Here is a 27,678-nt window from a genome sequence, read left to right as displayed (position 1 = left end):
TTACCCCAAGCAAAAACAACACATCATGGCAGACCGAGGGCAGAGGCAGATGGGCGAACCCAGCTGTCTTCTAGTAAGACAGATACTGAAGAGATGTGCAGAAAGGCAAACGTCCCACATACCACTAAATGGTTTTTGTGTTTTGAAGAACATTTTCCATCAAAAGTGTTATTTATGCTAATATGCAATGAGTTTATTATTTTTAATAAAATACTCAAATTTTTCTGTTTTAATTTCAGGCTTGGCAAATATCAGCAGAGATAAACCATATAAGCAAGGTACTTTGGGATGCTTGGCAGCTTTAAGAGTATAGAGGGGTATCTTAGTTCAGGTTTTTCAGAGAAACAGAACCTACAGAATATATTAAGAGATTTATTATAGAAATTGGCTCATGTGACTGTGGGGACTGGCAAGTCCAAATTCCATAGGGCAGGCCGCAAGTTGGAAACTTGATGAAGGGAATGTTGAATTACCCAGGAGAAGCCGACTGACCAAAGTAGAGACAGAAGGTCTTCTTTCTAACTGCAGAAACCCTCAGTTCTTACTTTAAGGCCTCCAACTGATTGGATGAGGAGACTCCCCTCAGTGCTAAGGACAATTTCCTTGTTGATTGTAGATGCGATCAGATGACTATTGATGCAAATCCATCTATGAAATACCTTCACTGTAACTATCAGTCCAGTGCTTGCTTGACAAAACAACCGGACATCACAACCCAGCTATGTTAGTCAACCAAAGGGGTGCTGATGCAAAGTACCAGAAATCTGTTGGCTTTTATAAAGGGTATTTCTTTGGGATAAAAGCTTAAAGTTACAAGGCCCTAAAGAGTCGAACTCAAGGCTGCTTTCTCACCAAAGTCACCTGCCGCATGTTGATGCAGCGTGGTGGGCTATTTCTGCTTGGTCTTTCCTTCCTTCTTCCTCTTCAGGTTTTGTGGGCCCAGCTTCTTCCAGTCTCAGCTGTAGACTGGCATAGGGCTCATCTCTCAGGGCTTCCCATATCAGTCTGGCATAGGGCTAGTTTCTTTCCAGACTTTCTCAGTTGTTAACCTACTCAGGTACAGCTATCAGGCGAATGGCTCATCTCTCACTGGGGCCCCAGGATCAAATAGGACAGAACTCTCCTCTTCCGTGTGTCTTCTTGAGTAAGTGTCCATTTATATAGACCCACCAAAGGGGTAGGGACACAACCCGAGTGACACCCTACTGACATAGTCAAATCTATAGCTTTAAATTGGTTTTAGCAAGTAAACTTAATACCTTTGAACTTAATACAATCAAACAGTATCACACCCAGAGGAATAGATTAGTTTACAAACATACTTTTTTTTTGGGGGGGGGGGTGGTCATAAATAATCTCAAACTGCCACACTCTACTTTCTGAATCTGAAAAGGACATTACAATATTCCAAAACTTATTTCAGTAAGAATGCTAAGTACAAAAATCACATCTCAATGAGTTTATAGAAATGCAGTCTATCTTGGGCAAAGTTCCCTGCGACTCTAGACCTGTGAAACCCACAAAACAATTTATCTGCTTCCAATATACAAAGGGACAGACACAGGATAAACATTTGCATTACCAGAAGGAGAATTTGGAAGGGAAACATGCATCACTGAGCCCCAACCGTTCTGAAAACCTGCAGGGAATACTCCATTAGATTTCAAAGTCTGAGAGTCGTTCTTAAGATGTTAGTTTCTTCTCCCTGGGGCCACACGGGGGGTCTACCCTTTCCAAAGGCTTGCCCAATGGCCATTTTCTTCCACCCTCATCAAGCATCTGGGTGGCCACCGAGCTCCAGACCTAACCCTCTAAGAATGCTGGGGTGATGGCCATTCTTTCCCCAAACTCTTGGGTATAGTCTTAACCCCCTTAGTACAGTGAGGTGGTGGCAACATTCTCCCTAATCTCTGGCATACGTGCCCAACCTCCTCAGAACAGTGAGGTGGTGACCTGGCCTTCCCTAAGCTATGGGGAACAGGCCCACCCCTCTCAGAGTGCCGTGGCCTGCAAGTAAGAACAGCCCTCGGTGGTGCATAGGCAGGACTGGGCGTTCCAGATGCAGTGCATCTGAGAGGTCCAGAATGAGCACCGAGGTTCATGAGAAGCTGATGACGCTCCACCTCAGCAGCAAGCAGAACTCTTAAAAGGAAGATGGGAGAGGGCTTTCCTTTCAAAAAGAGTAATTCTATACAATTTCATACAGTTGAGATCTTTTCTCATGCAGGCTTAAGATGAATTTAATATGATACTAGTTTAGAAGATGCATGGCTTTCAGGCAATATAAAGTTTTCTATATGTTGTCTCACACCAAAAGAATAAAATCCAGAGTGAATAAAGATCTAAATATAAAAATGCAAACTATAAACATTTAGAAGAAAATATTTTAATTTGGAGAAGTCCTTTGTTTTAGTTTGCCAGCTGATAAAACAAATGCCGAACAACAGCTTGGCTTAGACGATGGGAATTTATTGGCTCACAGACTTGAGGTTAGAAGTCCAAAAGTCAAGGTGTCAGCATGGCCATGCTTTCTGGGACTGGCTGCGGGCGATCCTTGGTTCATGGCTTTTCCTAATGTGGCAGTGCACACGGAGGTGCCTTTCCCTTTATCTTCTGAATTCCATTGACTTCCAGCTGCTGGCTGTTCACAGTGGCGTCTCCTTCTGTGTCCAGTTTTCTTTACTTCTAAGGACTTCAGCCGTTTTGCATTAAGGCCCACCCTCATTTGATTTGAGCCCTTATCTAAGAAGGCCTCACCCACAGCACCAGGGGTTAGGAGTTGAACCTGCCTTTGTGGGAGACATGATTCCATCCCCAATAGTCTTCCTAACCAAGCAGGAAGCTTAAATGGAAGCCAGATTACTACCAAGTACCAGCTGATGATGTAACTAGAAAATGACCTTGAATAAAAGGGTCAACTCGGACCAGCGGAATATCTCAATCTACATATAATATCAGGAGTTAAAAATGGTTTTTGACCTGAATAAAAGGGGGAAATGGAAAGGACAAATGAGCTTATATGGCTGTGAGTCTCCAAAAAGAGCCGGGAGGTTATCAGAGGGGTTGCCCTTATGCACACCTGAGCAGAGTCCCAGAAACAGATAAAGTAGATACAACCCTGGGTATTGGTTCTTCTGAGGGCTACAGAGACCCACAGGTTCAATGGTCATGGCAGATGGAGTTCAGTGCCATGTCAGTTGGCCCTACTTTGGAGTTTGTGTTTCTGTGTGATGGAGCTGGACTCAGATGTGATCTTTGTTCACAGGCCTCTCCTGTTACTTTTACTGGAACTGTAGTTGGTGCTGGGGTTTAATGTATACCCAGGGGACCTGAATCTTTGGATTGACCATGTGATAGCCAGGCCCTGAGCCTCAACAGACTTGCAACCCCTACACTCAGGTTTATTGGACTTACCCTCTTCAGCTAACATGGAGGTGAAGAAGGTCAACCACCACACCAGGGAGCCAAGAGTGCCTACAACTGAAAACAGGAGAATTGCATCCAGCATCCATGTGGAATCTAAGCCCCCTCTTGACAGAGATGTAGAATGGACACAACCAATCCAAGGGCCACAGGATGGAGGAATAGAGTATGGAGTATGAATTAGAGTGGACTTACTGATACTCTATTCGTGGACTATTGTGATTAGTAATCGAAAATGTGGCATTGGTGTGGGAGAAAGTGGCCATGGTGGCTGCTGGGGGTAGGGAGTGGGAGGAAGAGATGAGATGTTTATATCTTCTGTATAGAAACTCACAGCTAGGTATAAACAAGGGCCAGACTTGGAGAAAATATCTGCAGCGCGTATAACAAAGACTTGTAGCCATAATATATAAGACCACTTATGAATAAATGAGGAAATTGCAAATGAACTTAATAGATAAAAGGGGAAAGAGTATGAAAAACAAAAATACAGATTACCAACAGGGAAATATCTCAAATTACTACTAATAGGGGAAATACAAATTAAAACAGTACACATACTTTATTGTGGTAAGATATATAACACAAAATTTCCCATTTTACCCATTTTTAAAGATATACTTCAGAGGTATTAATTGCATTCACCACCATCCATTTACCAAGATTTTTTTCATAACCCCAAACAGAAACTCTATACCTATTAAGAAATAACCTATCAAGCAGTAACTCCTCATTTCCTCCCACCACCACCCCAGTACTAATCTACTTTGTCTCCATTGATCTGCTTATTTTAGGTGTTTTATATAAGTAGAATCACACAATATTCATCCTTTTGTGTCTGCCTTTTTTCACTCAGCATGATGTCTTCAAGGCTCATCCATGTTGTCACATGCATCAGAACATCATTCCTTTTTATGGCTGCATAATACTGTGTTGTATGTATATATCATATTTTATTTATCTCTGTTAGTCAGTTGATGGACACCTGAGTTGCTTCGATCTTTGGCAATTGTGAATAATGTTGCGATGAAAATTGGTGTGCTAATATCTGTCTGAGTCCCTGCTTTCAATTCTTTGGGGTACATAGTTAGTAGTGAGATTGCAGATCATATAGTAGCTCTATGTTTAGTTTTTTGAGGAACCGGCAACTTGTTTTCCACAGCAGCTACACCATTTTGCATTCCCACCAACAATGTACATGGATACCACATTCTCTGCATCCTTACCAACACTTGTTGGTTTCCATTGTTTAATAATAGACATCCTAGTGGGTGTGAAGTGGTATCTCATTGTAGTTTTGAGGTGTATTTCTCTAATGGCTGATGGTGTTGCACATCATTTCATGTACTTATTGACCATTTGTATATCTACAAGTATCTATTCAATTATTTTCCTCTGTTTGTAATTGGGTTGTCTTTTTGTTGTTGAGCTGTGGGAGTTCTTTATATATTCTGGATAGATACTAAACCCTTACCAAACATACTATTTGCACTATCTTCTCCCATTCTATAGGTTGTCTTTTCACCTTCATAATAATGTCCTTTGATGCACAAAAGTTTTTAATTTAATGAAGTCCATTTTGTCTAATTTGTTCTTTCATTACTCATATTTTTGGCATCATATCTAAGAAATCATTGCCAAATCCAAGAACATGAATGTTTTCTCCTTTTTCTCTTCTAACTATTTTATGGTTTTAGCTCTTGTGCTTAGGTTCTTGATCCATTTTGAGTAATTTTTGTGTACGGCATGAGTTACCTATTTTTGTCCATCAGATTGGTCCATTCTGAAAGGGTGATAGTCTCTAGGGTTAATGAGACTGTGGGACATGTACCCTCTTCTTAGTGAGAGCCTAAAGTAGGATAGTCTTGTTATAAGGTAAATAAATCCTCAATAGCCAATAGAATTTTAAATTCTATTATGCCCTTGACCCAGAAATTTTACTTTGAGGAATAGAGGTATACTGACAAGCGTGCACAAACACACACACACAATTTTTTGCTCATAATAGAAAAAGAAGTGAGCCACCTCAGCATCCATCAATGGAGAATGGTTGAATACGTTACAGTATATTGTACTTTGGAATACTAGATATAACCACGATAAAGAACGAGATTGGTGTACATGTCCCCTCGGTTAAAGATGGCTGTGATGTATTAAGTGAAAGAAAGCAGAACAAGAACTTGAACAATGTATTGTAGAACGATGCCACTAATTAAAGAGAAGAAAGCCCTTATTCAGTAGGCAAATGCACACACAACACAAAGCTGCTGAATTGCCTTTCCCAGAGAGGGCTGGGGTTCAGCGGGGGACTGAGAGTGCTCCATTGTGCTCCGCTTACTTCTGTGTCTGCATCTCCAAGAAGTGCTTGTTGTTCTGATCATAGAAAACCTCTTCAAACGAAACACAAATATACAGAAAGATGCCCCCTAGCACGTTGCCAATACAGTTTACTCTGTTTGGCTACAAATGGTTATCTGCAAATAGCTTTCCTATTTGGGAGAAGATTTCCCAAAAAGGCAACCTCCAGCAAAGCACAGCTCCCCAGAGACTTCTGGCCCCTTCGCTGGCATCTTACTTCCTTCTCTTTCCGGGTCCACAAAGCAATTCCATTTCCTTGAGAAAAGCAAACATCTGTCCATTTCCAGGGCAGCCTTTAACCTAACCTGCAAAGTGAAAGTGAGGTTGGCTCAAATGCACCCTCACCACCCCACTTGCCACCCCGGACCTAAGCAGAATTGGATCCCGCCTTTCCTTTTCTTTACGGGGTGCTCACCCTGGTCTGGGGGTTCACCCTCTGCATAGCCCTCCTCCCAGCCCCAGCCGTCCCCACAGCCCGCCTCAGCACATTTGCCCAAGTCCCGGCATGTGGGCCTGGAGTCACAGTCCTTCACTGCTTCTTAGCCAGGCCCACCACCATGCCAGACGCCGACGACATGGAATCCACGGACGATGGCCCGATTGCCGCTCCGTGTGAGACTCAGGCAGAAAACACCCAGCTACCCTGGGCCCTTGGGAACAGCCTGCTTCAGGCACACTGGGAGTGCCTGGCCTGGCCTGCGTGCCCGAGAGGCTTCCCGAGGGGTGGCACAGGAGGGCCTTACGGAGTTTTACAGGGACCCCCGGCATGGGAAGACGGCCCCTCGGGGCTAGCAGCTGTGTCGCAGGGCTCACACAGTGGGCAATAAGCAGGCCCTGTGGGTATCTGTGTCCCCATGGCAGAGCCCCAGGTCCCTGGCCTGTTCGTCGGGGTTGCTCAGCCTTCCCAGAAGGCCACTGCCACTGTCTGGTCCTCTCTACGGGGGCCTGGGGCCTAACTTTGGTTAGGAAGCCCCCTCCCTGGGAGAGACAGGCCCCAGGCAAGGCTCAGAGGCTGAAGGGCTCCCCTACTTAGCCCTGAGCCTTGAGGTGCTTCCTGGAGCAACTGCAGCCGCCAGGGGGGGTGGAGCAGGGGCTGCCCTGGCTCATTGCCAGCCACAGCCCCTCGCTCTCAGTGCCCCCTCCTGCCCTGGCCCTGCAACTGGAGACACTCCCAGCACCTCCCAGCACCTCTACCCGTTCCCAGACTGCTAACCTTGGGGGTTCAGCACACCTGTCGCTTGCAGCTGTCCGCCCTCCATGGTGCACCTGCAGGCCAGCCAGAGGGTCAGGGCAGGGTCTGACTGCGGTCCCCTAACCCAGGCTACAGTGCCAAGTCCAGTCTGGCACAGTCCAGTGGCACCCAGGCAGACACGCGGGCCAAGAGGGGTGGGGCAGCGCCAGGTGCAGGGCATTCGCGAGCCCCTGTCTAGCCCCAGGTGTGGTGGCAGCACGCAGCTGAAGAGGGGGAGGGGAAGCTTCTCGGCCCCTTCTAGAATTACCCAGTTAGGCATCCGGAGGCCGGGAGAGCAGCCCCGAGGCCTCTGAGCACAGCAGGAGGGGGTGTGTGCACGTGTGCATGCGAGTGTGTGCGTGTGCATGCATGCACACGAGTGTGGATCCGAGCATGAGTGCTGGGAGATGGAAACTACCAGCAACACACGCCTCCCTCTCTTCCTGCCCCTCCGCCTGCCCGCCCCAGCAGCAGGGCTGAACACCGGCTTCCTCTCCCTCCAGTCTCCTGGCATTCCCACCGCTGCGCCCTCACGCCCTCCGGGCCCCTGGGAAGGGCAGCCTGGAACAGCCAGGCTTGGCCCTGGAAGGCAGATGGCGTGCAGATGGGGGCCACCCCCAAGCACCTAGCCCGGGCTTCCTGCCCCAGAGACTGCAGGGTTTGAGCTGCACATCGCCTGCTGCCAGCTTGCAGCCTTTTTCTGGACGTAGCCCTGCTTGGGAGAGGCTGTCCCAGGTCATGTGGGAACTGGGGGTGGGCAGGTGGGAAGGGGCCTGGCCCCAGGCGTTTCTGGAGAGTCCCACCTCTCTCAGTGGGACACAGTGCAGGGGTGTTTTCTCAATTCATTCCCAAAGGAAAGCCCCAGAGGAAGGGGTCAGAGTTTTTTTTTGCCTGGGGGTCTGTTCCTGTGCAGAAAGTCCTTGGGGAAGCGTCAATCACCCCGAAGGATGGCTCTGACTTTTCTGGGGAAATTTTCTCAGGAGGAGCAGTGTCCTGGTGAGACCTCCCCCGCTGTGGTGAGGGCTGCAGTGCCATCGGGCAGTGGCCAGGGAGGACGGGCAGCCCTGGCTTCTAGGGCCCAGGAGACCTAACCAGTGCAGGCCCTCCCTGGCGGTGGCTGGGCCGTGGAGGTGCTGCCGCCCCGGGACGCCCGCGGCACGCACAGAGCTCCTGTAGGCGAGTCCCTGCGCGCTAGGCTTTCTCCTGGTGAACCGCGGGGTCGTGGCTGGGGAAGGCGCTCGGCTCGCCCCAGGTCAGGCGGAAGGCAGCTCACGCCTGGGTCCCTTCCTTCACGATGTGTTAGTGGGCAGCGGGGGCATGTCCTCTGCGAGGAGAGCTGCACCGGGGTCTCAGGCCCAGGGGCCCCACTCGAGGCCTCGGTTCGGACCTCACCCGCGCACACGCCGGTGGCTGTGCGTCCTCCCCGGGGTCCCGGTGAGGACAGCTCTGCGGGCCCTGCGGCGCGCGGACCCTTGGGACCCGCAGGCGCTCTCAGGGGGCGCGTGGCGGGGGGCGGGCGCTTTACGCGCGGTAGGCGCTCTGAGAGCGGGCGGGCAGGGCCGCGGCGGAGGGCGCGTGGCTGACCTGCGTGCGTCCTCTCCCCGCAGCGGAGCTGGAGTTCGCCCAGATCGTCGTGGTGGTGGTGGTCGTCGCGGTGATGGTCGTGGTGGTTGTGTGCCTGCTGAACCACTACAAGGTGTCTACGCGGTCCTTCATCCACCGCCCGAGCCCCAGCCGGAGGCAAGACGAGGCGCTGCAGCCGGTGAGTCGAGGCCAGCCGCGCGCCTCTGCCGCCACGGCGCTTCTCAGCTCCACGCGTCGGGCAGACGCCCTTGCGTGGCTCCCCACGGCTTTTTTCGGCCCGCTGGTTCCCGCGGTGCCCACAGGGCCCAGGCCCTAACGGGGCCCACCTGTGCAGGTGCCCGCAGGGCCCAGGCCCTAAGGGGGCCCACCTCTGCAGGTGCCCGCAGGGCCCAGGCCCTAAGGGGGCCCACCTCTGCAGGTGCCCGCAGGGCCCAGGCCCTAAGGGGGCCCACCTCTGTAGGTGCCCGCAGGGCCCAGGCCCTAAGGGGGCCCACCTCTGCAGGTGCCCGCAGGGCCCAGGCCCTAAGGGGGCCCACCTCTGCAGGTGGCCGCAGGGCCCAGGCCCTAACGGGGCCCATCTGCGCAGCCAGCACCGGAAGGCGAGCCCCTGACCTGCCCAGGAGCCTCTGGTTCTTCCTTCCCCTCCGCACAGCAGAGCTTGCCTGCTCTTGAACTCCACGTAGACGGCTTCTCTTTCTGAATGTTGCTCTTTCTGAACGTTGCCCTAGAAGTGTGTGGTGGAACTCAGTTCTGGAGAGTGCCCTCATGGTCAGTGCTGGGCGCCAGGAGTGTCCCTGACAGGGCTGCAGCAGCATGGGTGGTCCAGCTGGGAGGGGGCCCAGGGGAGACCTGGGCTGCGTGGGCTCCTCCTGTTGGGGGGGTTGTTGTACAGGTGTTCCTCTGTACGGGTGGTCCCTGTGGGCCCCCTCAGGGTGCTTGTTAGGGCTTGAGCTGTCTCTTGCCCCAGAGCAGTCCTTCCCCAGGATTCATTGGAAGGCTCTGCTGGGTGCCTGAGGGACCCCAGACCCTCCATTCTGAGGTGGTTTTACAATCTGATTCCAGTGGCTCTCACGAAAGGCTGGGGAGGGCGCCTCCGGGCAAGTAGAGATGCAGGCTGCGGTGTTGTGCAGAGGGGCAGCATGCCCAGGGCGTGGCCTCTGCAGTGCTGAGCCAGGAGGGGCGGGGCTGTGCTGGCTGCCCCCCACACTGGGCACACTGGCCAGGGCACTGCTGTAGCCACTAGGAGAGCTTTGTCTTCACCAGTCAGGTGCCTGCCGGGGGCCCTGGTTTAGGGAAGCAGTACGGATATAGGGGGAGGAGTTGGGTGGGAAGGCAGGGCAGTAGAGGTGAGGAGGGAGGAGATGGGGAGGGTGGGGGCTGTGGGTGTGATGGGCGTGGCCACCCACAGCATCATGGAGGGGCAGCTGGCCGCATCCGGAGGTCCCCTCCAGGCGGGCATGTCTGGCTGCCTTGGGGTAGCCAAGCTACAGTTGCATCTGCCTGTTTGCCGTCAGGTGTGTCCTCGGGCTGGCGATCTGCTGGGGCCAGCAGCAGGAGAGGGGACTGCAGGGGCGGGAGGGCCGAGGAGGGGTAGGCATGGGGGAGACACTGCTCTCAGCAGACACCAGTGCTGGAAGGCCCTTTCCCTGCTCCCCCACGCCGTCTGTGGCCCCTCCTCAGGCCTCGTCCCCAGGCGTGAGCCTCCTCGGCTCCCATCAGCACCGCCCCGGAGCCCAAAGGGGCAGCAGTAGGCGGTGCTCGATGGGCAGCCCCTAGATGGCTCCTCTGATGTGGGGTAGGGACAGTCCTTACAAAGCAATGAACACAAAACACACGTACCACCCCTGCCTTTAAAGACAGTCTCCAGACAGCCACGGTTTCACAACGGGTCTTGGCCACAGGGCCTCCCCTGAGCCCACCACCATCCTGACAGGCTCCTCAGGACACCACGGGACACGTGGCAGGAGGTTCTGTGGGGGCGCCATGTCCTGCCCTGTCCCAAGAGCACACGGAACGCGCCACCTCTTCCATCTGCCCCAGCTTTCCACCTGTGCTCCCCTCTCACTCCCCACCCCTGCCCAGTTTCCTTCAAAACTTGCCTTGACCCCCTTTGGTTGGGCGACACCTCCCACTGCTCCCCTGCACATCCCTAGCCTGCCCTTGCTCATTATCTCATAGCTCTCTGCCTGGGGGTCTGTCCCCAGTCTGTGGGCCCCCCAGTGTCAGCTGAGGGCCAGAGCAAGGCGGCTGGGCAAGGCGGGTGGGGGACCCGTGCTTGACCTCCTCCAGGGATTTGATGAGACCGCGCGAGGTCCCATCCTTACTGATGAAGAAGGTCATTCACCAAAGGGACAGCAATCGCCTGCTTGTGCCTTTGCTTGGAGCACGTGCCTCACTGATCTGAAAGCGGGTCCTGCGAAGCCCCTCTCCAAGCCTGCGCCTGGGGCAGCTGGTTGCTGGGGGGCCCTGGCCACAGGCCCCCCTTTTCTGGAGCTCAGGAAGGAGATTGACATTCAGAGGTTCCTTATGCAGGGCAAGCGAAGACAATCGATAGCTAGAGAGTTGTGTCCATGCAGGTCTTTATCTCTGTCTGCACCTACTTCTGTTAATCAACACTGGGAAATTTCCCCCAAGAGCTTGGTTCTTGTGTTGAGCGAGGGCTGCGGATGTCCACACGGCACACTGTGTAGGTTTTAATCCTTTACAATGACGACTTTTTAATTTTTTCGGAGTGACCCTGGACTGGGTGCTGTTACTCCTCCTCCATAAAGTGGGAATACCAATATTGCACAGTTTAGCAATAGGCTGGGCTGATGCTCCCTAAAACACAAGGTGCATTTTAAACACGGTTAGTAGAGACGGTTCAGTTCAGAGGAAGGACACGGAAGCAAACGTCCTTCTCCCCTGGGTGCAAACGCAAAGTAGGTCATGCCCTTGTATTAGTCAGCCAAAGGGGTGCTGATGCAAAACACAAAAATTGGTTGGTTTTCATAAAGGGGTAGGAGCTTACAGATACCAGGCCATAAAGCTTAAGTTACTTTCCTCACCAAAGTCTATTTTCACATGTTGGAGTAAGATAGTTGCCGACGTCTGCGAGGGTTCAGACTTCCAGTGTTCCTCCCTTCCAGGGTCTTGCTTCTCTCTGGGTTCAGGGTTCTTCTCTTCCCAGGGCTTGCTTCTTCCTGGGCTCAGGGTTCCTCTCTTCCCGGGGCTGGCTTCTCTTCCTTTGCGTACTTACTTCCTGGGACTCTAGCTTAAGGCTTCAGCATCAAACTCCAACATCAAAACTCCAACATCAAAAACCCTCAATTCTGTCCTTTGCCATGCCTTTTATCTGTGAGTCCCCACCCACCAAGGGGCAGGGACTCAATGCCCTAATGACATGGTCCAATGAAAGCCATAATCATAACTCAATCATGCCCATGTACACACCAGATCATAAACATAATCCAGTATCTGTTTTTGGAATTCATAACCATATCAAACTGCTACACCCTGAAGGAGGCCATGCCACTTGTGTCTGTGCTCCGTACCTCTCTCCCCTGGGGGTCCCCTCCACAGCCTTTCCCCGCCCCAGGAACATCCCCCAGCAGCTCCACGCTCCAAGTAATTACCTACTTTTTTGCTCCACTTCCTTTTAAGAAATGCCACTTCCCTTAAGACAGTGTTAGAAGTACAATCTGATTCATTTCCTCTAGAGGTTCTCAGCCAGGGGCATTGACAGCGTCTGGAGACGTTCGTTGGTGCCACAACCGGGGGTGGGGCGGGGTGGCCAGCTGCAGGGGTGCTTCTAAACACCCTACAGTGCACACGACCGCCACAAAGAGCTAGCTGACCCAGAAGGTCCACAGAGCTGAGGGTAAGGGACCCTCCCCGACAGCGCAGGTGTCGAATGCCACCCTTCGTGAAGGCGACGCGCTTTCAGAAGACGATTGCTGTTAACGTCAGTGGTTCTCGCAGAGGGAAGAGCCGACCTACCAGCAGGAAAGGGGTCTTGCAGGAGCTGAGGGCCCTGGCCTGGGACTCCGTCTTGGGTCAGCTTCCCCCAGCAAGCTCCGACGCCCTTCCACTGAACACCCACCACGAGCCAGGCACGCACAAGGTCCTCATCCCACCGCCACCCGCCCACCGACGGAGGCATTTTCTAGATCTTACTGGGGAGACTGGGTGCCGGGGGACCATTTTGCCTATGAGTGGTGGGGGGTATCTCAGATTTATGTAAGCGGGGTCTGCGGTGGGATGGGCAGGGGGGCCTGCGTCCCTCCAGCCTGGCCGTGGCAGCCCTTTCGGTTCCTGTAGGGTGCTGCAGGACATAGGTTCCTCCAGGAGCTGGGTGCTGCCAGCTGCACCCGGCCCCACCACCAGGGAAGCACCCCACCTGTCCTGCCAAGGTTGTGGGTGGTCAACCCAGGCTTGCCTGCTTGCGAGGATGGAAACGGTGTCCTGTGCTCTTTCGTGGTTGCAGCTGCCTGCGTGGTTTTACTTCTATCAGCGCCCTCAGGGGCTCGCACAGCGCCTCATTTTTGTCCCGGCGGCAGGCTTGCAGTCCCTGCGCGCTGAGCCGGGGCAGGGCCTCCAGAGGGCTCCTGGCAGCCTGGGGCAGGGACATTGTGGCGTGGTGCCCCCTGCTGGCCGTTCCGTGCTTCAGCCTGTGCGCTCCTGGCACCGTCTCCCGCGGTCCTTCCAGCCCTGTTCTTTCGAGAACTGCGATGGTCTTTCTTAGCAAACCAGTCAAAGACAGATTTACTTTCAACTGGAGCAAGAAAGGGCCAGGCGATTTGGCTCGACCGCTTGTGGCTAAATGTATTTTTATGTATTTCTCCTGGGAAGACTTGATAGTCAAGGTGGAAAATTAACATTGGGGAAATATCAGAGCAATAACCGAGTTTTATTTTAGAGGCATCCGAGAGAGACAGATGTTCTGATTTGGTTGAGGCAACTTGAGGATCCTGTATGAACCGACCTTCTTGTCAATGACAGAGCTGTCCACCTCACCCAGAGGGCTAGTAAAATAAAATCTTCACGGCTCTGAATCTCAGGGGTTCCCAGGAAGAGCCCTCTTCTGAAAAGTGATGGGTAGGACCAGAGGCTCTTGAAGGTCCTTTCCAGATAAAAATGCCACCACGCAGCGGTCCAGGGATGGCGGCACCGGTGCACAGCGTCCTGCCTCTTCTCCTCGTGCCGGCACCTCCTTTCCCAGTCTGTTCCCTCCTCCGTTTGTGACTCCACAGTGACCTTGTTGGAAGATCCCCGCTGCTGCGTGTCTGGATGCTGCTGGCCAGGGAGGGCTGTGATGAGGGTAAGCCTGCTGACCAGCCCAGCCTCCTGCGTCCACCTGCAGTGGGAGCCTGGGGCCACCTAACCCTCCCCAGGAGGCTCTGTGGGGACCGCACGATACTGGCCCTGAATTTGGTGGCAGCATCCATCCCTGCAGGAAAACGAAAAACAGCGACCCAGGCTTAAACGGAATTCCAAGAAAAGCAAAACGCTTCGCCAGTGGCAAACAGCAGAGGGTGGTTTTGCGGTATAAATCCTCATGTGTTCTTTCTGAGATACCCTGGGTTTCAGAGCGCCTGATTTGTTTGGCTCCAGAACTTTGAGGTGGTCGAGATGTCTTTTCACTGTCTTAAACCGCCTTGCAATAGGGAAATAACGAAGGGGCGTAAATATTCCAGACACCGTCCTGTGGGGGGTCTGCACGAGGTGCTGGAGTCTTCCACGCCGGAGCTGGGAGCGGCCGAGCACCTGCCTGGTGCAGCAGCCCAGGGGCCAGCCCTCCGCTTCCTTCTGCCCCTGGACAGCCCGAGACCCGCAGCTGAGGGACAAGAAGGGGCAGAGACATTTTACTTAGTGAGAGTCATATCAGACTGCCAATGTTCAGCCTTTTTTGACCTATAAAACTGTAGTTTCGTGTCAAAAATTTGATCTAAGGAGTCACAAGAGGCATTGGTTTGCTGCCAGCTGCTTCAGGGACTAAATCACTTGTGGAGCTACAGACAGAAGCCTGGCCCTCCCCTGGGGGCGTCCCCTCAGCACCACCTACGGCCGCTGTCCACTCTGGGAAGGCGCTCTGGCTTTTCCCCAGCCATGGGGGAGGGGGTGCCCGCCTGGCCCGCTGCCCTCCCAGCAAAACCTGCTCCCTTGACCCACAGCGCCGAACGGGGTCCGCATCACGAGACCCCCCAGCAGAGGCGCACATCTGCACCTGGCACGTGACCATCATCTCTCCCTTGTCCTACAGGGCGTTTTGGCAAAGTGAGACCCAGTGTAATGACTGGGAGATTGCGCAAGGAAACGAGAAGCTATGGCTTCTCTCGGAAGTCGGCCGGCACAGTGGCCCCTGGGCCAGTGTCCCTGCCTGGCCTCCCTGGAGTGCAGTGGCAGGGTGGTGGCTGTGGGCAGAGAAAGGAGAAGCAGGATTGGAGGAGGCAAGCAAGGGGGACTCAATCTGTGTTGTGAACATTTTCATGATGAGAATGCATTTGTGTGTGACTTTTGCGATTCAAAACAACCCTCTACTCACCATAAACCGATGCCAAAGGCTTTCCAGTACTGTTTTGAGCATGGGCAACCTCCCAAGGTAACTCCTTTGAACATGGTTTTTACCATGGTATAAACATGCTAAAATCAGATTTTTAAATAAAATCTATGAAAAATTTCATAAACAAATTTGTAGTAACCTCCTAAATAGACATTGCATTAACATTAATAATTGAATGGTAAAAGCCATTTTTTTAAACTTAGTCCTGGGAAGCTGGTGTGGTCTGTCCTGAAATTAAAAAAAAAAAAAAAATCCCCTTGATTTATTCTAATTCCAGGTGGCCGTGGCTGGGGAGGCTTCCCCGGGCTGCAGAGAGGCATCGTGCTCTGGCTGAGCTGGTCTCCTCCTCGCTCTGTGACCTGGTGACTGGCTTCAGACAGAAGGCTGTGCCTGCCTGCCAGGAGGGACACAGGCAGGGTCTTTCCTATGGCCTGACCTTATCGCTCCCCCGGCAGTCCCTCTTGCAGCCTGGCCGCTCGCTTTCCTTCCAGCCCTGTGCTTTCCCTCCTGCTCAGCTGTGCTTCCACACCACTCTTTCCTCAAGGGAACAGCTCCATCTCCCCACAGCCCACTGCACCTGGAAACATTCCCTGGTCCATCGCAGTTTCCTGGACGTGGAGAGGATTCCCTTCTCTTCCCAGCAGGCATTCCTGGATGACTTGCTTTTTCCCTGAAGGGATATGTCCTAGGTTGCATAGAGTTGGGACATTGAGGCTTGAGAAGTCTGACGAGGGATTCCCAAGGAGAAATAAAGGGGGACAAGCTGGCAGAAACGCAGGGGTGGCCGCTTGGAGAAGATGCATCTACAGCTAGGCTGTTGCTGCCATCTAGAGTAGAAAAGACAGTCACACCAGAGCACTTTGCCAGTGTAGAGGTCACCTGAGAGAAGGGAAGCAATGAGGGGAAGCTGATTTCATAGAAGGTAAATGTCAACCACCACACCAGGGAGCCAAGAGTGCCTACAACTGACAGCAGGAGGATTGCTTCCAGCATCCATGTGGAATCTAAACCCCCTCTCGATATAGATGTGGAGTGGACACAACCATCCCAGGGTCCACAGGGTGGAGGAATAGAGTATGGATCAGAGTGGACTTACTAATATTCTATTCATGAACTATTGTGATTAGTAATCAGAGAAAGTGTGGCATTGACGTGGAGAGAGTAGCCATGGTGGCTGCTGGGGGTAGGGAGAGGGAGGAGGGGATGTGACGTGGGGGCATTTTCAGGACTTGGAGTGGTCCTGGGTGGTGCTGCAGGGACAGTTACCGGACATTGTATGTCCTCCCATGGCCCACTGGGTGGACTGTGGGAGAGTGTGGGCTATGGTGTGGACCATTGACCATGAGGTGCAGCAATGCTCAGAGATGTATTTACCAAGTGCAATGAATGTCTAATGATGATGGAGGAGGTTGTTGTTATGGAGGGAGGAGTGGGGTGAGGGGGGTGGCAGATATATGGGGACCTCATATTTTTTTAACGTAACATTAAAAAAATAAAGGAAGAAGAAAAAAAAAGAAAAGGTAAATGTGTTGCGGAACATCCCGAGATCTGGTGTGCAAGGCTTCGGAATTCTTCCCTGAAGGCATGGAGGAGAGCAGACGTTGAAGGCCCCGTGATCCACTCGCTCACTGGGAGGAGCCCTTGGGTAGATAGAAGCCCAGATAGCTGGCGGTGGCCTTGCTTGGCCATAGCGCCTAAGCCAGCGGAGGGCCTCGGTCTCCTTGCATCCGAAACGAGGGGTGACAAGCTTAGTTCAGAGGCCTTTGGGCCGATTTTCACTGTGGAGGACACATTTTACATCACAGCTCACACCTCGGGCAACCAAAACAGAAGTCTCACCAAGCGTTTCTTACCCTCCATGAGCTCAGGTATTTTCGACTCTATTTTGACCTCACTTCAATGGATTTCTAGCTCTGAGAGAGGCTGTGACTCACAGTTTAGAAAACGCTGGATCGCCCCGGTTGTTTCCAGCCCCAAATCTGATGCCTCCCGTGCCCCTCCAGAGAGCAGAAGGCCAAGCAGCCTTCAGGGTCCTGGGTCCCAGCCAAAGCCTCAGCGCTTTCAGTCCATAAACATGGTTTCCTGTGGGTGGGAGAAGACCCCAGAGAAGATAAGAGCTTATCACAAGATTGAAGGCTGTAACTTTTTTTAAACCTGTTGACTGTCTCCCTTCAGCTCATGCTATCATAAGGATATTCTGGGTAAACTGTGCTGATTTTTGTAAATATGGTGATATTCTCAGTGGCCAAGTAATCACCAGACTGAGCTAATGTCTTCAAGAGCACACATAGTCATTATGCAACTGCGGGTCCTTTGTCTTGCCCAGAGCCTCGGGTTTTGCTGACACCCGGCAGTTGGGAGCCCCAGGAAAGAACTGAACTCATGACTAGTCTGTGGTTAGTGCCGGCCTTAGGAATCTGCACCCTACCCCTGCGAGAAAGGTCTTGAAGAGATCTGAAACAAATGCAACTTTGTTTAAGCTCTCCCTTATGTCTCAGCCTTTCCATCCAAAAAAATACCACCTTTGGAATATATAACCTTGTTTAAAACTACACAAATAAGTAAGGGAGCTTCAGTGAGCTCATTATTGTAAAATGGTAGATAATTGTGCATAAGAGCAGCAGCTCACTGCCGGCACGTGTAACATAAGAGCAACCACCTACTGAGTAGTTCTTACGTGGACGGCGTACTGCACAGGCAGCATATTGCTGTCTTTGAGCCTTGCAACTACCTTCTATTACAAAATAGGGAAACTGAGGCTGGCAAAGACAAGGCTGCCTGAGGTCCCAGCTTTGAAGAGCGGCAGAGCCAGGATTCTAGCCGAGGTCTTTCCTAGCTAAGCACCTCCTTACCCTTTCAGATCCGTCTCTTGGTTTGTAGCCATACCATCTATCATATACTATTATATTGTCATCAAATAATCGGTCATTGCCTTCCTTTATTGTGCGTTCCTTTTTTTCCTTTGTTCCAAACAAGAGAGTAAGAAACATTAAGAATACAGGATGCCAAGAAACAATCGTTTAACCAAGAATTAAACTATAAGGGGTTCATGTTTTGCTATGTTGTCGGCCTAAGTGGAAATATTCGAATATTAGATTTTCTAGAAGAACTTGACAAAAAGGCATGCAGTTGTGGGGGAAGACCTTGTACAAATTTAAGTCGATGCAGACTTGCTTTCCTGGTGAGAGTTATGCAGGAAATGGCTTAAAAATATTGTCCAGGGGACTAAATGTGGCACAAAGTCCATTTGTCGGTCTGATCCCATTATGCACCAGCCTGGGACCCTTCCCCACTGTCTGCCTATGCATGTGTCTCCCAGGGATGCCCAGTTGCTGAGCTGGCCTCCCCGCCCCGCCCCAGAGCCTCCTCCTAGAGTTGCCTTCTCGCTCTCCACCACCTCAGCCACATCTGCCTGCATCAGCCATAGGGCAGGCCTGTCACTCATTGCCCTGCCCTCTGCTCCATGCCTCCAAGACTGCCTCTTCCTTGGAGGCTTCCCCCACCCATCACCAGCTGTCGAGACCCTTCAAGTCCTAGCTCAGCTGCCATTTCTTCCCCGAAGCCTTCCATGAGCCTCCCGGGCAGAAGAAATTTCTCCCTCGGCATGGAGCGTGTCTTCAGGTACTTGGCAGGACCTTCCTGTGGTTTCCTTTTCTTCCCTCCTCACTTTCTGAGCAGCCTGGGGTGGCTATACTCTGGTACCCCCCAGATTTGCATGTGATGCTCATACAGTGATGCACGTGGACTCACTGGAATTGGCCACATGATCCCCTTGGCTGCGAACATGTGCACATGTACCCATGGAGCTCCAATGTGTGACCCCACTCAGCTTGCTGGGTATGACTCCTTCCAGATGGTGCTAAGACTCACTTCCTTCACCCTTCTAGTCTCCCCAAAACTGAGGGTCCTTCCAACAAGCTTCATGTAGCAGTTCCTCAGCATGTCCCAATTGGTTGCCATGTGGGTCATAGGTATGTCCCTAAGTAAACATCTATAAGTAATAGAGCTTAAGTGATCTGAAAATGATGCACCTTAAAAATATATATGAGAGGTGGTTCAAAGAAATCCTAGAGTGAAGTCCCTCCCGCTCACTCGTATTCTAAAATACTTGCTTGAGTGAAACAGAGGGGCCTTGTACAGCACCAACTTGCCCCAAGCCACCTGCCCCACTGGAGAGTGTGGTGTGAGCACCAGCTGTATGCGGGTCAGCTTGCACACTGCAGCTGGTAAGGACTGAGAGCCACCGTGATCCAGGTGCGGGGCGTGCTTACGGAGAAACAGCCTACAAGAAAGGGAATGCATTAAGCCTATGTAAAATCATTAGCAGAAATTTGTTCCTATTCCTCAAGATTCTGCAGACTACTCTTAAGTATTATTTGATTTCGCAGATTTTTCTGAGTATAACACAATATAAGCATTATTCGAGAACATTTGTGCCTTCATAGTGGAGATAAAAGTTTGTCCCCTAAGGGGGATCCAGAAATGCTCCATTTGAGTAGATGGCAGCCTTCTCCCTGGGAGTGTTAGCACAGGCATTTAGAGATGAAGAAACTGACGCATCGGGACTGGAAGGGCTCTGTCTTCTTTGCGCTCAGTTACCTACAGTCTCCCCAGTGGTACAGGGCACTTGGAAGAAACTGGCAGAAGAGTCAAATGTCCTACCCATGTTTAGAGGACTCACCTGTCCAGGATAAATGGGCTTCACCAGCAGCACAAGAAATGTAGGTTTTCATGAGGGAGATCTTCCTGATGATTAGTGAGTCAGAGTCTTAGTGAATGGCCACAGTGGGCTGAGGGGAAAGTGGCCAGCTGCCTGGGATGGTTTGGATGCTGCCTTTCTAGAACAGTCACACTTCTGGGTCTTGATTTTTCTAAGTATTGACATCTGGCACAGAACTAGAATGTCAGCTTCTTGAGCTGCTGACCTTAGCCTGTTCCCATGTCATTTTTTAGTTATAAGGTATCCTACATGCCACATAGGTGAAAGGACTGAATGCAGATTAAAATATAAGTAACTTATAAATGTGAATAAAATGTCATTCAACAGTTAAATTATAGAGAAGTCATGAACAGAGAAAAGGGGAGCCATATGTGGCAATAGAGGTAAGAACTTTTAGTATACTATTTGAAAAATACAAAATTGTGACTATTTTATGATCATGGCTATATAAACTTAATATATTCCATTGAGCAGTCATCAGGCAGGCACTTGAAAAAAGAATACTGCTCAAGTAAGAGAGTGATGGAGTTGTGGATGAACCTCCACCCATTTTGGAATTTTTATTTCACCGTTATGTTATTCCTGCAAGGAATAAAAGCCAGGCAGGGGAAACAAAAACTTCCAGGATCTGGGCGCCCTGGCAGCTGTTGAGAGACTTTTCAAGGCAGGAGTGGAATGGATCCTTCATGGAAATCCCGACCCTCACCCTGATTCATCTTCCTGCAGGTCCCCATTTCCTGTGTAGGCTTTGAAACAGAAGACAGTTGTACCCTGCATCAGATGGCAAGGAGGGGGCAACCAGGGCATGGGTACCCCCGTGTACGTGGAGGTGTGTGCCAACCCCAGAGAAGCATGTTCTTACAGCTAATCCATTCCTGTGGATGTAAACGTAATTGTAAAGAGTCCTGTTGATGAGGTGAAGGCATAGCTCAGGGTGCGTCTTAATCCTCTTACTGGAGTCCATTATAAACAGGATGAATACAGAGAGAGAAATCCACAGAAGTAAGAAACTGAAAGCAAATCTGGAAGAGGTGAGACCAGCAGACACCGCTGTGTGCCTCACCATGTGACAGAGGAGTCCAGGATCGCCAGCAGCCAGCCTTGGGGGAGAAAGCAGCATCTCGACAATGCCTGGATGTGGACACTTTTCTCAGCCTTGAAACTGTAAGATAATAAACTCCCATGGTCAAAGCCAACCCATTTTATGGCATCTGTTTGAGCAGCTTTAGCAAAACAAGAACTGGACCCAAGCTCAGCCAGACTACCGTAGAAGGAGCCGTGAGGAGGTGCTTCTGCAGAGATCCACTTGGGCCAAGGACAGCCTGGAGGAAGAGAAGAGCACAGTTTCTCATGAGTTTCAGGGAGCTCTGGACGCGGTGTGGCTAGCGAGCCCTCCTGATGGTGGCCGATGGCCACAGTGGCCTGCTGGGGCCCTCTCCATTTTTTAGCTGGTTAAGGGCAGCCTGTCCATTTCCTTTTTCTGGCCCATTTCCACAAGACATCAACAAAATCAAAATGATTCGGTGATTTTCACATTAAACAGATGACTTGAGTTGTCTGTCGTGCTGGGAGGACGGGGTAAAGCAAGTCCAAGGGGAAGTGAGGCTCTGGTGGTTTGCGCTCGGGTCAGCTGGAGGTTTCCCACCGGGGGTAGCAGGAGCCAGCCAGTGCCCAGCACCGCCAGCCAGCAGCCAGAGTGTTCTCCCACGCAGGCGGCGTAACCCGAGGAGTGCGCCATGAGGGGAAGTTTCAGGCAAGGCAGCATTTCTTTAAGAAAGTATTTTGGTTGTTTTTTAAACAAATGCTCACTGTGTACCAAGAACTGCAGGCCCTGGAAATGCATCATCAAAAAAGACTCAGTGGAAATAGAGTGAGTAGAACTAACAACACAGCTAGTTTATAAATGGGAGTGGCTGAAAAGGGGGTCCAGGGATGTCAATGTCAACTGAAAGAAAGCTAGGGACTGAATAACAGAGGTGGATGAGAATTGTGGTTGATGGTACAAATACAAGAATGTCCTCCTTTGAACTAGAACAAATGTACATCACTACTGCAAGGTGGTAAGATTATGGTGATGCATGGGAAAAATAAAATTAATGTAACCTGTGGACTATAGGTAGCAGCAGTACGTAATATTCTTGCCTCAATGCCAAAGATGTACTGTGTTATAAATAGGAGGTATGGAAAAAACATACCAAATGTACACTAGGGACCACAGGTAGTGTAATGGTCTGAAGAAAGTATCTCATGTTCTGTAATGTGGTGTGTTGGTGGAGGGGTGTTGTATGGTAATTCTGTACATGTGCATGACTGTTTTGTAAGTTCACAACTTCTCTAATAAAAATGTATTTTAAAAAAGACTCAGTAGATAGAATTGGTAACACAGTATGAGTCTAACACACACCACTGATTTATAAATGTGACTGTGGCTGAAAGGGGTAGTCTAGGGAGATTAATGTCAATTGATAGACAGCTAAAGAGTGATCTAGGGATGGTATAATATAGTGATTTTAGTGGTACGGAAGGATTGTGGTTAATAATACAAATAAAAGAATGTTCCTCTATTGCAAAGTGTTAGAACTTGGTGATACACAGAGAAAATACAACTACTGTATTATAACTTATTGACTATAGTTGAGTAAAATTGTAATACTTTTATAGCAAAGGCAAAGAAGGTACTATATCAATGCTAAAGGTAAAAAAAGATTCTGGGGCTTAGTTTTATAAAATGTGAATATGATCAAGCTTTTTTTTTTCCAGCTTCTTCATTAATTAGTCATTAACTTGGTCATCTTACCAATCTGTGCTCATTTATTCATCTTTTAGAACACTGGAAAAACAATTGAGCTTGTTTTTAGGATTAAATAAGATAAATGTGCCTGGACAGGGTTTTTTTTAAAGTAATGCTTCCATAATTTTGTCTGTCGTTTTATTTTTTGAAGTTGAAATAAAGTTTTTAAAAAAGACGCAGTGCCCAGAGCTCCTGGCAGTGGAACTCTCTGAGGTCAGCAGGAGAGAAGAGACCAGGGCGGGGTGGTTTACTTTACCTGTAACGGCTCTCGCTGCGTGTGTTGTAAGGAAGAAATATACATGTATCGTGTGTGAATTTTAAAAGACATAACAGGTATGACAAAATACTAACAAGAGTTGTTCATTAGGGGCGGTGTTAATTTCCTAGAGAGAAAGAGCGGGGAGGTGGGAGAGAGGCGGGTGGCTGGGACAGCTCACAGGGCGGGTCCTGACTTGGTTTCAGGACCCCCAAGGGGAGGCAGGGGAGGCGGTAGGGAGGGGTGGTGGGGAGAGGCGAGGAGAGCAGGCCGGCGGGAGGTGACCTACGGGTACCTTGAGAGGGAGGACGGAGGCTGGGAGGGAGCTTGACTTTTTCCAGACCCACGAGGGTAGCCAATGGCAGAGCTCGGTGTGTGGGGGGGTGATAAGGGATCAGATTTGCTCTTTAGGAGGATGGTTCTGGGAACAGGGACTGAGCCAGAGGGGGCGGCCAGGAGACTGTCCAGGGTGGGTGAAGGTGAGCGCTGGCCTGGAGGCAGGAGGGGAGGGTGCTGGCTGGAGCCCCTGGACAGATGAAGAGAGGAGTAAGTGGTTTGGGGAGAAGCTGGCACCTGCTTAGCTCTTGGGGTCTGCAGGAAACCTGAGGAGGTCCCCAGATGACGATGGTCGGGCACGTAGGTCTGGAGGCGGTGGGGAGAGGCTGCGCTGGGGACAGACCCGTGACCAGGCCAGGCATGGGAGCCCGGGAGGGAATGCGCTGTGGGAGGGGAGGGGCCCAGGAAGGGCCCTGGGGTGGCCTGGGACGCCACTCAAAGCAGCGGGGAGAGGTCAAGTAGAAGACCGAGAAGTGTCAGGTGAGCTAGGACCCGTGTTCCCCAGGCCTGAGGGTATCTCTTTCAGGCACTCCCCCCACCCCCCAGTTACACTCATTGCTAGGAAAATAAAGCCACTGGGGCTGGTTACTGCCGGTGTCTTTCCCCTCAATTCCCTTGGCAGTGGGATTTCTGGAATGAGCATTGTGCAGTGTGTTCTCCCAGCAAGGGAAGCTGCTGAGGGCAGGTTCCCTGGCAGGGAGATTCGAGCTGGGGGCTGAGAGATAGGAAGGGTTTCTCCTTCCACTGCCGGAAGGCACCAGCGTAGGTGCTGGGCAGGAAGGGGGCTGGGCCTAGCCTGAGTCTCAGTCTTGGGAGAAGCACGCTTGATTGTGAATCTTTAGAACCATCCAAGATGAGAATTTTTCTTTGCAATCTGAGAGTTCATGCAGCAATCCAGAACGATGGTGATTTTTGCTCCTTTGCTCTAGGGGGGAGATGTGACCTGCAATGTCAGCCAGACTCGACTGGGACATGGTGGGCACATGGGTCAGCCACTTGGTTCTCCTTGGATCTTCCAGCTGTCACCTGCCGGAAGGTTCCATTGCTGATTTTTATAGTCCTAAAACCAGGAATACCCAGTTGGTAATTGTTATGAATTCCACGATGCGCTGCATGTACCATAGGGTCAGTTTCCTGTATGGGACGAACACCCTGTTAGCAGTGAAGGGGGAATTCATATCTATTAGGAAGCTTGTCCACAGGTACCCTTACAAGGGGCCCCGTAAACAGAGAGAGGGCTTCACCTTTGCATCTGATGAGTTAAGGAGGTTTTGCTCCGTAGGTCTTTACTTGTAGGCATTTTTGGCTCTTGGGTGTGTGGGGGGTTGGGGGTGAAATGATTGTCCAAGATTGTAAACGAATAGGACTGAAGATCCGGAAGCACAGGTGCCTGCTCTGCCCCATCCCAGCAGTTCTTATCTCTTTATTACAGTAACCGACCTTTGGCTCAGAGCCCAGCAGGCCCCTGCTGATGGCCAGCGACCCGGGCTCAAAAGGGGCGACATGCTCAAATGCTTCAGCAGCAAATTCATGGTGTTAGAAAGGGTCATCGGTCACGTCGTCAGTCTGGACATACCTTTGGGGAAAAGATATTAGACAACTGAAAGGTTGCATCTGCTTGTGAATGTACAGATGAAAGAGTCAATGACTAGAAGGCACAGCAAGGGCCTGTAGGCTTCTGGAACTCAGTTTCCAATTTGAAAGGTCTCCTCTGGCCGGGCTCGAACTTTTTTCTTACTCTGCTTAACTCAAAGCCGACCGACCATGTCAAAATGATGCTCATTTTTCATCTATTTCCAACACCCATGTATCTAGAGTGAAAGATGTTTGACCTAAAATCTATTCCTGTGTGAAGGTTGGGACCTAAGCTCCTCAACCATCCATTTAATGTAAAGAGGACCAACTCCCTCTTGCTCTGTGTTTCGAACAGGTCGACTGCTGTCAAATAAGAATTCTAATCCCTTTTTCTTTTTTATTTCAAATTCAGAAAATAAAATAACAGTCAAAAGGCAGCTTAACAAGTTAGGGAAGACTTACTCCAAAAAATTCTGTCGAGGCACTTTTATCTCATCAAATCCTAAAAACAAGCTCACTTGTTTCTCCAGTGTTCAAAAAGATATACAGATGAGCACAGATGGGTTAAATGACATGAACAAGGTCTTTTGTTAATGAAGAAGAGAAGAAAATGCTTACTCATATTCATATCTCACAAAACCAAACCCCAAATTTTATTTTTTTACCTTTAGCATTGATATAGTACCTTCTTTGCTTTTGCTACATAAATATTATAGTATTATTAACTATAGTCTATATGTTATATTTTTATAAAACATATAGATTGTAAGTTATATAATAATAGTTCTATTATAATTATATTTTTCCCACCTATCATCATGTTCTTAGCACCTTGCAGTAGGACATTCCTGTATTTATATTATTATCCACAATCTTCATCTACCTCCAAAATCAGTTATACAGCCCCTAGGTTATCCTGCAGCTGTTCTCCAACTAGCAGTAACTCCTTAAACCTGCCCATGTCAGCCCAAGCACGTCCATAAATCACCAGTGTTTGCTACACTCATTATACTGTTATTCTTTGTTTCAAAGTGTTGTGGTCAATTGTAGATTCACAACTTCTGCTGTGAAAATATTTTTTAAAAAAGTTGTGGTTAAAGTTTTTGGGGTGCTGCTGCATGAAACTAATGATTTTCTTCTGGTGTTTCTTACCCTCACATCCCTGCCCTCCCCACCCACCCCCGCCCCCTCTCCCCTGCCAGGAAGGGTGCTTGTGGCCTGCGGACAGCTCCATGCCCCGGCAGGGCGCCTCTGAGGTAAGGGGTTTGGCCAGGGGCTGCCTGAGCAGGTGCTTATGCTGAAGTGTGGGTGCCCCAGATGGCACAGGGGTGGAAGGCAGTGGGGGGAACTGGGAAGCAGGTAAAGTTATTATTTGCCACAAAATTGAAGGAGGATAAGATTAAGAAATAAGATAAAGAGGAAGAAATGACACATCAAAATGAAGACAAATGCCTGGAACTGGTTTTAAAAGGAAGGCCATTTTCCCAGTAACTTCTAGGGATTATTTGTGCTAGTGTAAAACAGGTTGAGAATCACTCACTTTTTTTTTTTGCCATTTACACATTAGCATCAGGCCATTTATTATAAAACCCTATACACTTTCCACTGCAGGCGGGTTATATATTGACAGCAAATTTCTGCAGATAAGACAGTGAATAAACTCTCCACTCCATGTTGATTAGGAATAGTTTTTTCTAGTTTTAAATATGAGCCAGAATCAGAAAAAAGTTGGACTATAAGGCCTGGGTACGCAGTCTTGACGGAACCAGTTAATTATGTGCATTTCACTGACCCCGTGCTGATAATGTGGCATGCAGGCGGGGACATGTTTTATGAATAGCATAGCATTAGTTTCCAGATCTCCAGGTTTAGTAATATGAAATTTAAAATATTAAAAATATGTTAATCTAACTAAGTTAAAAATACCAATCTGAGAGCTGTCATGGCTATTTTAGTATATACACAAAAAGACCTCTCTTCTAGAAGAAACTTGGTGGAATAAATGAGAGGATTTTATAAGAAATTTAATATCTGGAATCCTCTTTGAAAAAATATCTATAATTGTATTTACTTTGGAATGAAAGTGGGTTTTTTTCATGTTAGTAACTAAAAATAGCTACAGGAAACTTTTATCCTGAACCCAAATAGCTGGAAAAGTCTAGAAACCAGAAAGAACGAAAAAAATCACTTATCTTGGAGTTTTTAAAAAGAGTAATTGCTAAGGCAACAGCTTGTGTAAGGATAAGTAATTAATACACTGACCCGAGTCCCACTGGGTGAGGCTTTGACGAAGGCTCACCCGTGGAGCCCTGGCCACCAACAGGCTTCGTGAGTCCAGTGGGAACCGAGCACACGCTGCTCTCCCTTCCCAGACAAAGGAGGACCCATAGCACCTGCCCACTGCCCACCGCCCGCTGCGCTCTGCAGGTGCCGTTCTGTGTAAAGCCATTTTAAATTCAATAATCGATCTTTATTGGACCCTTGAGAAACGTATAGATAGCATGCATCATAACTCCCATGAAAACCGAATTTCCAGCTACCCCTCCCCATTCCTCCAGTGTTCAACTCTCCTGGTTAAGCTCTAGTTTGCCAAGATGTGTGGTGTCAGCAATGAGGAATAGGAAAACTGATGTTTTTTCCTGCCATAATCTTTTCGATTTTGTCAGGGGCGCAGGGTGGGGCTCTCAGACCAATAAGCATGCCCACCAAGCCTGTCCACCTTCAGTGCCCTCAGTGTGAGCGGGCACTCTGGGCGGTCACTCCAAGCGGTGACCTCTAAGTGGGCGGTCACTCCAAGCGGTGACCTCTAAGTGGGCGGTCACTCCAAGGGGTCAACTCCAAGCGGTGACCTCTAAGGGGCAGT

The 27,678-nt window shown here is 50.1% G+C and overlaps 1 protein-coding gene across 4 annotated transcripts in view; it reads left to right on the top strand.

The window, feature by feature from the left end:
* LDLRAD4 (low density lipoprotein receptor class A domain containing 4) overlaps positions 1–27,678 on the top strand; it is a 460,618-nt gene that overhangs the window by 426,154 nt on the left and 6,786 nt on the right. For all 4 annotated transcript variants that reach the window (XM_023592136.3, XM_012529617.4, XM_023592137.3 and 1 more), the window contains 2 exons: positions 8,620–8,774; positions 26,018–26,071. In XM_023592136.3, coding sequence (XP_023447904.2) covers positions 8,620–8,774; positions 26,018–26,071 — 209 coding nt within the window. The remainder of the gene's footprint in view (positions 1–8,619; positions 8,775–26,017; positions 26,072–27,678) is intronic.

This window comes from Dasypus novemcinctus, chromosome 16 (genome assembly GCF_030445035.2).
Source record: "Dasypus novemcinctus isolate mDasNov1 chromosome 16, mDasNov1.1.hap2, whole genome shotgun sequence".
Taxonomy (NCBI): Eukaryota; Metazoa; Chordata; class Mammalia; order Cingulata; family Dasypodidae; genus Dasypus; species Dasypus novemcinctus.
This window is presented reverse-complemented; position numbering and strand designations above follow the sequence as displayed.